The sequence below is a fragment of the Euleptes europaea genome, chromosome 17 (genome assembly GCF_029931775.1).
Source record: "Euleptes europaea isolate rEulEur1 chromosome 17, rEulEur1.hap1, whole genome shotgun sequence".
Taxonomy (NCBI): domain Eukaryota; kingdom Metazoa; phylum Chordata; class Lepidosauria; order Squamata; family Sphaerodactylidae; genus Euleptes; species Euleptes europaea.
This window is the reverse complement of record NC_079328.1, coordinates 49,754,759-49,765,218: the sequence shown is the minus strand read 5'-3', so window position 1 is coordinate 49,765,218 and position 10,460 is coordinate 49,754,759. Positions and strand designations below refer to the sequence as shown.

The 10,460-nt window shown below is 55.0% G+C and overlaps 1 protein-coding gene across 1 annotated transcript; it reads left to right on the top strand.

The window, feature by feature from the left end:
• Positions 1-3,194: 3,194 nt before the first annotated feature.
• SNAI3 (snail family transcriptional repressor 3) lies at positions 3,195-9,800 on the top strand. The gene is made up of 3 exons (XM_056862750.1): positions 3,195-3,273; positions 5,711-6,346; positions 9,613-9,800. Exons 1-3 carry the CDS (start codon positions 3,195-3,197, stop codon positions 9,792-9,794), a joined length of 897 nt encoding a protein of 298 aa, XP_056718728.1. The 3' UTR covers positions 9,795-9,800.
• The last annotated feature ends 660 nt before the right edge of the window (positions 9,801-10,460 follow it).

Sequence of the window (10,460 nt, the reverse complement as noted above, 5' to 3'; positions counted from 1 at the left end):
ACATGCCTATTAAATGTGCACAGAGGTCAGCAGAAAACTCTGGCCCCTTTTAAGACATCCCAGTGGCAAATACAATTCTACAATATGCTAAGAAGATGAACAGCAGGCAGGACATTCTGGAAAAGCCCACCTCTGCTAAGCATGGGTTGTATCGGGGCTGACCATTGAGAGCACCATCTCCAGGTTGCCAACTCCAGATTGGAAAATTCCTGGAGATTTGGGGGTGGAGCCTGGGGAGGCACCTCAGCAGGGCATAATGCCATAGAGTCCACCTTCCAAAGCAGCCATTTTCTGCAGAGGAACTGATCTCTGTAGACTGAGATCAGATGTAATTCTGGGAGATCTCTCAGACCCACCAACTTCACAAGGTGTCGGTTGTGGGGAGGGAAAGGGAAGCAATTGTAAAAAGGCGTTAAAACCAACTCTTCTGCACTTTTATCAGCACTATGGTATCTTTTTCAGATGCGGAGACCCACCAAGACTCTTATAATATCAGCTAGCATAAGCCTCAATGTTACAAGACTGAACAGTGAAGGGGGGCAGGTCCCCCTGCCTTGTTAGTTGGCTATGAACTTAGTAGGTGGCTTCAGACATGTGCAGTCAGGAGAGGAGGCTCCTGACCTGATCTGTAAAGCTGATGTAAGGATTCCAGGTTGCAGAAGGACTCTGGCCAGAGAGGGCTAGGAGTTGCAAATTAACCCATTAAGTGATTGAATGGGTTGAAGTGCTTGCCTTGAAAGCCGGGGAGGACAGTGGGTAGTTAATGGGGGGTAGTTAATGTGTGATGTTGCTCAAGCCCCCCCTCCCCCGCGTGAAAGATTAAACAATGCTTGTATCACCCCCATTCCAGCTATGGAGCTTGCAGCATTTAAATACCAGGCAGGAATCCCTCTCCCCCCCCCCCAAATGTGTGCAAAGACTCTGAGCGAAGGAACAAACACTCCAGCCAAGAAAGCATTCCGGGACTGGGCTGGGGACATTCCTGCCTTCGTCACCACTAAGCCTCTTTGGCCCGTCCCTGTATTGCAAGGGGCTTACTACTGCAAGCACCCAACATCTGGGCAGAGTAATTGGGAGTGTGCAGCTGTCTGGCTGAGCTGAAAACTTTGTGTGATTTCTAACAAGTTGCTTTAATCTTGGTACCAGCCAAGAAATGGGGGTGGGATGGGAAGTCTTCTTATCCGGTGCTCCTGCAGTGCCCTAGAACAAGGCAGCGCAGAGACACAACAGCTGGCAACACCCACCTGTTCTTGCCTCCCCAAGTGGGAGATGCCAGAGAAAGGTCACCAGGGGAAGCTTTACTGCCAAAGGGTCTCTCACCATGAGGTAGTGAGTGGGGTTAGCAGCACCTTGTGGGAAATAACCAGAAGGTGGCATATTGCCTCCCTACTGTGAGTGCTTCATAGCTGGCAGAAACAAGTGTGCACAAACCAGAGAATCCTCTAGAGTAGCCACAGGCTATTAATTGCACCTTGTACTAGGTGGGATGAAAAAGCAGACAATTCATTGCCTGCCAGATTCCTGAGAGCTGGTGCTCAGCAAGGAGGCCAAGGTTCAGCCTTGTATAATAAGAACATAAGAAAGGCCATGCTGGATCAGACCAAGGTCCATCAAGTCCAGCAGTCTGTTCACACAGTGGCCAACCAGAAGAAGAAGAGCTGGTTTTTATATGCCGACTTTTTCTACCACTTAAGGAATACTCAAACCATCTTACAATCACCTTCCCCTCCCCACAACAGACACCCTGTGAGGTAGGTGAGGCTAAGAGAGCTGTGACTAGCCCAAGGTCACCCAGCTAGCTTCATGTGTAGGAGAGGGGCAATGAATCCAGTTCACCTGATTACCTCTGCCGCACATGTGGAGGAGTGGGGAATCAAACCCGGTTCTCCAGATCAGAGTCCACCGCTCCAAACCACTGCTCTTAACCACTACACACCATGCAGGTGCCTCTAGGAAGCCCACAAGCAAGACGACTGCAGCAGCACCATCCTGCCTGTGTTCCACAGCACCTAAGATAACAGGCCTGCTCCTCTGATCCTGGAATGGACAGGTCTGCATCATGACTAGTATCCATTTTGACTAGTAGCCATGGATAGCCCTCTCCTCCATGAACATGTTAACTCCCCTCTTAAAGTCTTCCAAGTTGGCAGCCATCCTAGGGCAGGGAGTTCCGCGATTTAACTATACAACTGTCACACCAGCATTGTTTGGTTATCGCCTTTCTTCTACAGTGCTACCCTTCTGCCAAAGTGCTCAAGGCGCAGTGCGCACAAGCTCTTGCAGCTTTTAATCCTCAAAACAACCCTCCGAGATGGGTTAGGTTGAGAAATGGTGTGGACCCTCTGAGCTTCAATGCCCAATGGAGGCAGAATTGGGGGGGGGGGAGAGAGAATCTCATTCCAAGGGCAACCGTCAGACCAAAGCCCCAACCCGTACTCCCTGGCACCGACTGCTGCTCCAGCAGCCTTCTTTGGCCTGGGAGCGAATTCTGGCTACAGGTTTCAAGGCAGGTTGGCCAGTTTTATTAAGATAGATCATGATGGGCAGCCTTGTTAGTCTGTCACTAGTGGTAGAAAAGAGCCAGAGTCCTGCAGCACCTTAAAGACGAACAAATCTTCTGAAAGGGCATGAGCTTTCCTGAGTCACAGCTCACACCCTGCCAGAAGGTTTGTTCGTCTTTCAGGTGCTGCAGGACTCTGTCTCTTTTCTACCGGTGCTCTGTCTCTTTTCTTTTAAGGTGCTGCAGGACCCACTTCCACACAGGCCAAAGAATGCACTTTCCGTCCACTTTCAATGCACTTTGAAGGTGGCTTTTATTGTGTGAACTGGCAAAACCCCCTTGCAAACCATCGTTAAGGTGCAGCGCAAGCGGACGGCGAGTGCCTTCTTTGGGCTGGGTGGCCGTGCCCCGGCCAGCTCTTTTCTGCAGCTGTCAGCAGGTGCTTCTGCCTCCCGGGCTCGCATTTTCGAGGCGCCTTCTCCCCCTTTGCCACCCACCGGGCGGGGTGGGCGCCGGGCTGCTGGCTCGGTCCCCCGACGGGCGGCCAGCCTTTCGGGACGCGGCGCTCCAGGGGGGGGAGGAGGAGGAGGGCGGCGGCGGCGGGGGGCTCGGCGGGGCGGCCCGGGGGCGGCCCATGCTAATGAGGCGGCGGCTTTATGGGGCCGGCCGGCCCTGGTTGCCCGCTCAGCCCGCCATGCCGCGCTCCTTCCTGGTCAAGAAGGCGGCCAGCACCCGCGCCCCCAACTACGGGCAGCTGGAGACGCGGCGCCCAGGTGGGGAGGAAGGGAAGGGAAGGGAGGGCCGGCCCTCTGGCGCGCGCCTGCCTCCAACGCCGCCTCCCTTCCCACGTGCGCCTGACCCGCGTCGTCCCGACCTCGGGGCCAGGAGCCGCGCCTGGCGGGGCTGCGCCGGGCCGGCCGGCTTTGCACGCGTGTTCCTCCCGGTCCCAGCCGCTTGGCAAGATTCCCACGCGGCCGTCCGGGGCAGGCGGGTCGGCTCGGAAGGGCGGCCGGCGCTCCCTGGCCTCCCTCGGCCGGCGCCGTCTCCAGAGGGGCTCGGGGAAGGGACGGGCGAGGCGCGGCGGGGAGGGCTCCTCTCGACGGTCGAACGGAGGCGGGTCGGAGAAGGGCCGGGGCGCGGTGGCCGAGCCTCTGCTGGGGGCGCGGGAGGCCCCCGGGGCCAGGGAGCAGGCACGGAGGTGGTGCGAAAGACCCTTTTCCGCCCGCGACCCTGGAGAGCCGCTGCCGGCCCGAGCAGCCAAAGCTGACTTGGATGGACCAGGTGGGGTCTGGCTCAGTAGAAGGCAGCTCCGTGGGGCGAAAACGCACGGGCGCTTGAGCCGCCTTTCTTCCCTGTTCCAGCCAGGATTCAGCCAGGATCGAACGCACGGACGTTCTTCGAACGTTCGAAGAACGTTCGAAGAACGTCCGTGCGTTCGATCCTGGCTGGAACGTTCCAAGAACGTTCGTGCGTTCGATCCTGGCTGGAACGTTCCAAGAACGTTCGTGCGTTCGATCCTGGCTGGAACGTTCCAAGAACGTCCGTGCGTTCGATCCTGGCTGGAACGTTCGAAGAACGTCCGTGCGTTCGATCCTGGCTGGAACGTTCGAAGAACGTCCGTGCGTTCGATCCTGGCTGGAACAGGGCAGAAAGGCGGCTCAAGCGCCCGTGCGTTTTCGCCCGTGGTTAAGAGCGGGGCGGGGGTGCGTGCAAAGGGCTGGGTCCCTTTTGCTTCGGGCCAGACAGACGTCCTGCGGTGGAGAAGGGCTTTCCGTGCGGGAGGGCACGGGAGCAGAGCCCCTGGCCCCCAGGGCTGCCCCTCTGGGTCGGAAACCAGGCTGCAGCCGGACCGACCGCCTCCTCCGGCTTTCGAGCTGCGTTGGAGGCAGTTTGGGAGGGGGGGGGGATCCTGGGGTGCCTCACTTAGCAAGGACAACAAGAAAATAATTTTGAATCGCGACAGTTAGAACAATTCACTTGTTTTAAAGTCATGCTGTTGGGCAGTGGTTCCCAAAGTGGGCAGTACCCCCCCCCCAGAGGCGGTGGGATTACCTAGGGGGGCACTAAGAGGCAAGGGGGCAGCAGAGGGGTGCTAGAGGTGGGCCCCTTCAGCTATGCTGTTGGATAGGGTAGGCGGCGCTGGGGCTGAGTTTGTGGAACCGAGGGGGCGGTGACCTGAAAAGTTTGGGAACCACGGCTATAGGGCCTCTGCCCTGACCTGGATGGCCCTGGCTAACCCGGTCTCATCAGATCTCAGAAGTTAAGTAGGGTCAGCCCTGGTTAGTAATTGGATGGGAGACCACCCAGGGAATCCAGCGCCAACACGCAACACAGAGGCGGGCGATGAGAAGCCACCCCTGTCAGTCCCTCGCCTTGAAAACCCCACAGGGTCGTCGCTTTCTACCACCTGGCAGATGAGCGTGCCTGCCTCCCCCTCTCCCTGCCCACAACTGCAGGAAAGTCTCACATTTGTGGGTGGCTGCAGGGGTTCACCCGAGGACTGAGACACCCAGCAGACTTGCCCTGGGTTCGGCATAAACAGTGCATGTGTGCTGCCGGCCGCGAACAGGCTCCCCAGTCTCCCAGTGGTGCACTTTGCGGGAAACTTGCGGGGATTCATCAGGGGCAGATTGGCTAATGGTTCAAAGATTCCCCAGAGGCAGAAAGTGTGTGAGTTAATCCACCCGCTGCAGTGAGGCCAGAACCTGCTCATGAATAAAGAAGGCAAGCTTACAGGGGGTTGCTGAGGAGGAAGGCAGTTTGGAAACACTGCCTGCCGTGAGACTTGGGTATGGGGTGGGCGATGTGCAGCCAAGAGTGCTGGGCATTCCCTGGGAACCAGTTGTTCTCCCTCTGTGCAGGTGTTGAAGCAGAGGCTGGGTACCCATCGGTCAAGGGGGCTGCAGGCTGCTTTGGGCTTCCTGCACTCATAGAATCATAGAGTTGGAAGGGACCACCAGGGTCATCTAGTCCAACCCCCTGGTGTGGGGAGAAGTCCATGTGGCCCCATTCTGTTTTTTGCTGCTTTTCTCCCCCCCCCCCCATGAATGTTTAGTGCCTTTGTTATGACCTCTGCGACTCCCTCCTACAGTCAGAGCTGGGACATCCCAGGGAACGTCTGCTGAGCTTAGCTGGAAGATGTTGTGTATCTGGAAGTGAAGAGCATTATGGTCTTTTTCTTAAAAAGCCTTTCTTCCTTTTCTCCCCCAGAATGCAATGGGCTGTGCCCGACTTGGCGAGGGCTGGTGTTTCCCCTCCTCATGCCCGATGGTGTGGCTTGCCTGTCCCCCTGCGAGCCGGGCCGGCTCTGGGACCGCAGCTCCGGCCTCGCCTGCCCATCCGTGCCTCTTCCGCAGAGCGGCCAGGCCAGAGGGGAAACTCCTGGCTCCAGCCCGCAGTCCACAGCAGCTGGAGATGATGGCGTGTCCGGAGGCCGACTCTCCGGGGCCCCCCTCCGTGACAACCTGAACAACCTCAATCTGCCGTCTGCCTTCGGACTCCCCCCCAAGAGGACTCTCAATCTGGGCAGCCCTGCAGAGGGAGAAGAGGAGAAAGTGCTGGGGGAGCCGGGCGGGGCTGCTACCCCCCCGGAGAGACTGGAGTGTCCGGACTGTGGCAAGGCCTACCACTCCTTCTCGGGCCTGGCCCGTCACCGGCAGCTGCGCTGCAAGCTGCATTCGGTGGCCAGGAGGTCCTTCAACTGCAAGTACTGCGAGAAGGAGTACTCCAGCCTGGGGGCCCTCAAGATGCACATCCGCACGCACACGCTGCCCTGCATTTGCAGGATCTGCAGCAAGGCCTTCTCCAGGCCCTGGCTGCTGCAGGGGCACATTCGGACTCACACAGGTAGGGGGCGTCCTGGGAGGAGGGGGCAAAGGACAGTGCTAAAGAGGGGAGTCTCCTTTGTGTGGAGGGCATCCCTGCAGGTTTTTGGGTGGGGGGACGTTATGTACAGCACCTGTCACTCCACTGCTCAAAACGCAGACCAGTGTAGATGCAGTAGTTTAGGGTGTTGGATTTTGGAGACCCGGGTTCCAGTTTCCGATCTCTGTGAAGCTGTCTGGGTGACCTGGGGCCAGCGGCTCCCTCTCAGCTTGACCTACCTCCCAGGGTTGTTGTCCATACAACAGGGAGGGTCTGTGGCTCAGTGGCAGAGCCTCATCTTGGCATGCAGAAGGTCCCATGTTCAGTCCCCGGCATCTCCAGCTGAAAGGATCAGGTAATGTGAAAGACCTCAGCCTGAGACCCTGGAGAGCAGCTGCCAGTCTGAGTAGACAATTCTGACTTTGAGGGACTTGAAGAACTGGCTCAGTATTAGGCAGCTTCATGTTCTCAAATAGAAAACCACAACAGTGTTGAGAAAATTGCCCTTGCCACATGCTCATAAGCACTTTATGTCTTGCTACATGTGGCCCCCAGCTTAGTCTTGGCATTGAAAATAAGTCTGGGAACAGCTCAGTGAGCTTGGACTCGAATCCAGCTGTGACTTAATTAGAGAGGTGGAGAAAGGTGCTCTTCTACAGGGTGGTCTTTATCCCTCCCCGCTCCAGCATGCAGAAGGGTGGGATGTTGTGCCTCTTTGGAAGAGCCGGTTACCAGAGCAGTTTCTCCCCGGCTGCTTCTGAATGTGTTCATGTGCATTCACTAAAGCAGCAAAATGAAACCTCCAGCTTTCAAGGCAGTGGGGTTCTGAATGTGGGGACCAGGTGAGGCCGAGGCAGGCCTGTGGCTTCCTCAGGCAGGTCCGGAAAGCGCCTGACTAGAGCTGCTGTCTGATGCTGGACTAGTGAGGCCTTCAGACCAACCCAGCAATGCTCTTTTTATAATTCAGTGGACAGAAGAACATAAATGATCAAAGACTGCTGTTGGGAATCAGGTTTGGAGGGACCCTTCTGCTGCCTCAGAAGGTCGGGCCAGAACCAACGGGTTGAAATTAAATCAAAAGAGTTTTCAGGTAAACATTATGAAGAACTTCCTGACAGAGCAGTTTCCATCTAGACATTAGGAAGAATTTTCTTAGAGCGGTTCCTCAGTGGAACAGGCTTCCTCGGGAGGTGGCGGGCTCTCCTTCCCTGGAAGTTTTAAAGCACAGGCTGGATGACCATCTGTCAGCAGTGCTGATTCTGTGAACTTCGGCAGATCATGAGAGGGAGGGCAGGGAGGGATGAGTCAGTGCTTGGCTCTTGTGGCCCTTTCTTAAATGCCAGGGTAATGCTAATCTCCACTTTGGGGTCAGGAAGGTTTTTTTTTCTCGTGGCCAGGGATCCTGGAGGTTTTTTGCCTTCCTCTGGGCATTGAGCAGGGGTCCATGGGGGAGTGAGGGGGGGTAGTTGTGAATTTCCTGCATTGTGCAGGTGGTTGGACTAGATGTCTTTTGAGGTCCCTTCCAGCTTTATGTTTCTATGACCCTTGGCCAGATCCAGCCAGGCTCTTTTTGTTTCTGTGTAAATACTGCTTCTGATCTGCATGACTAACCTCTGCTGTTGTGCACTGCCACCCGATGAGCCCGGCACCGCAGTTCAATGGGCCGTGTTTTGAAGGAGAGCCCTTCCCAGTTACACAGAACCAGAAAGAATCTCTTGGCAAAGACATAACAAATTTCGTCTCACTACAAAAGCTTTTGTGTGCTGGAGCCCACTGCATTAAAGGCAAGGGACGGAGCTTTCTGCAGGCAGATATTCACTTAAAACCAAAACACACCCTTTCAAGGAGACCCGGTGTTTGATTGGAAAACTGTGGCCAAAGTGGGTGTTGGTATGAACAGTCTTCTCCCCCCCCCCCCCCAGATGCACTTCCAGCTCCGGTTCTCATGGGGAGAGGCCTTTGGGAGCATCTGCAAGAGCTCTGTTGCTGTTTAAGTTGCCCCGGGGTGACTTTTTGTTTCTGCTCTAGCTGCAACCGACAAACCCCCACCCCCCACCCCCGCTTCAGGCTCAGAACAGAAGTGTTGCCTCTTGTTTGACAGGGGTGAATTATGGAAAATCAGCACAGGCTGGCCCTTCTGTTCCAGGGGCCGAATGCTTGGTAGCCGTGATGAGGGGCTTTCCCTGCTCAGCTGAAGGACTGCCAGGGCAGCCACAGGTTTATGATCCTGCGGGAAGCTTCTGCCCCTTGCTTTCAAGGAATGGTTGGTTTTAAGGATAAAATCTACTGAGTGTGTGTTAAGTGCCGTCAAGTCGCTTCCAACTCATGGGACCCTATGAATCAATGTCCTCCAAAACGTCCTGTCTTTTACAGCCTTGGTCAGGTCTTGCAAATGGAAAGCAGCGGCTTCCTTTATACTAGGGTCAATCCATCTCTTGTTGGGTCTTCCTCTTTTCCTGCTGCCTTCATCTTTTCATGGCTGATTGTCTTTTCCAGTGACTCTTGTCTTCTCATAATGTGACCAAACTACGACAGCCTCAGTTGAGTCATTTTAGCTTCTAGGGTCAGTTCAGGCTTGATTTGATCTATAACCCACTGATTTATGTTGTTGTTGTTTTTTACAGTCCATGGTATCCGTAACACTCTCCTCCAACGCATTTCAAAGGAATCTACTTTCTTCCTATCAGCTTCCTTCGTTGTCCAGCTACTACTAGGGAAGCTTTATAGCTTCACTGTCGTGGCTTCCTTCCATCACTGTTCTGAAAGAATCATGGGAACTGTCGCTTGATTAGGGTGCTGACTTTGAAAGAGAGGGATTCCAGCACTTCTCACAAAATTGAGATCCCCCAGTAATGAGAAAATTGCTTACAGCTGCACCTCTAGACACACTTGCCCTTTGAGAAGGGACTGTACTTACCAAAGAAGGACAGTTTAATGTATAGTATGTACAGTTGGGGGACCTGATCTGGATGGGCTAGGCTAGCCCAGTCTTGTCAGATCTTGGAAGGTAAGCCGGGTCAGCCTTTCTCAGTATTTTGATGGGAGACCGCCAAGGAAGCCCAGGGTTGCTATGCAGAGGCAGGCAATGGCAAACCACCTCTGTTTGTCTCTTGACTTGACAATCCTATGGGGTTGCCATAAGTTGACTGCAACTTGACAGCACTTTCCACCACCACAGTTGGGGGGCTCAGATCTCTAGACAAGCCCCGCTGGGGCCTGACTGTCTTCTCTGTTGGTTCCCTGCCCAGGCGAGAAGCCCTACACCTGCTCCCACTGCAGCCGAGCTTTCGCGGACCGCTCCAACCTCCGCGCCCACCTGCAGACTCATTCAGACGTCAAGAAGTACCAGTGTCACTCGTGCTCCAAGACCTTTTCCCGCATGTCCCTGCTGCTGCGGCACGAGGAGGCGGGATGCTGCCCTGCCACCTGACCCGGCTTGGAGCAGGACTAGCTGAAAAATTGGCCGTCCAGGACACGATGGGGAAGACGGGCAGTGCAGAAGCCAGAGTTGCCTTGTGACGTTCAACCTCTGCCACAGATTGCTCTGAAGAATTCAGTTGCAGCAAGGCCAGGATGGCTCTTGGGTCAGGTGATGGGGGGATGTAGGTTGCCTCCTGCAAGGAAGCTGCCCCAGAGGCTGGTTTTGAATTCTGTGCACCAAATTCTGCAGCTGAATAATCTCCTGTTCTGGAAGGGCTTAGTTGATCCACCCAGAGAGTGCCCTTGGCAAGCTTTTTGCGGGCTGGTTCACCAGGGCGACTGAGGGCCTGCCCCTTCTTGCAAGTTCCAGCCGCTCTATTAGGAGATTTCCATCTCCCAGTTCTGATGCAAACGTATGCGGTGCGATGTGGTTTTCCTACATTCTTGTGGTGCCTCCCCCACCTTCCTATTCAAAATTTCTTTGTGGCTGGAACGTGGGATCTTCTTCTTTCTGGTTTGGTTGTCTTCTCTGATTTTAAGAAATAAAGAAATGCAGCTTAACTTGGTCCCCGAGCCAAGTTTTTTTTCTTGGTGTGTCCCCATTGACATCAGTGAAAGGTTAGAGCATGTATTTATTTATGCTATTGATAGTCAACCTTTCTCACTGGGACTCTGC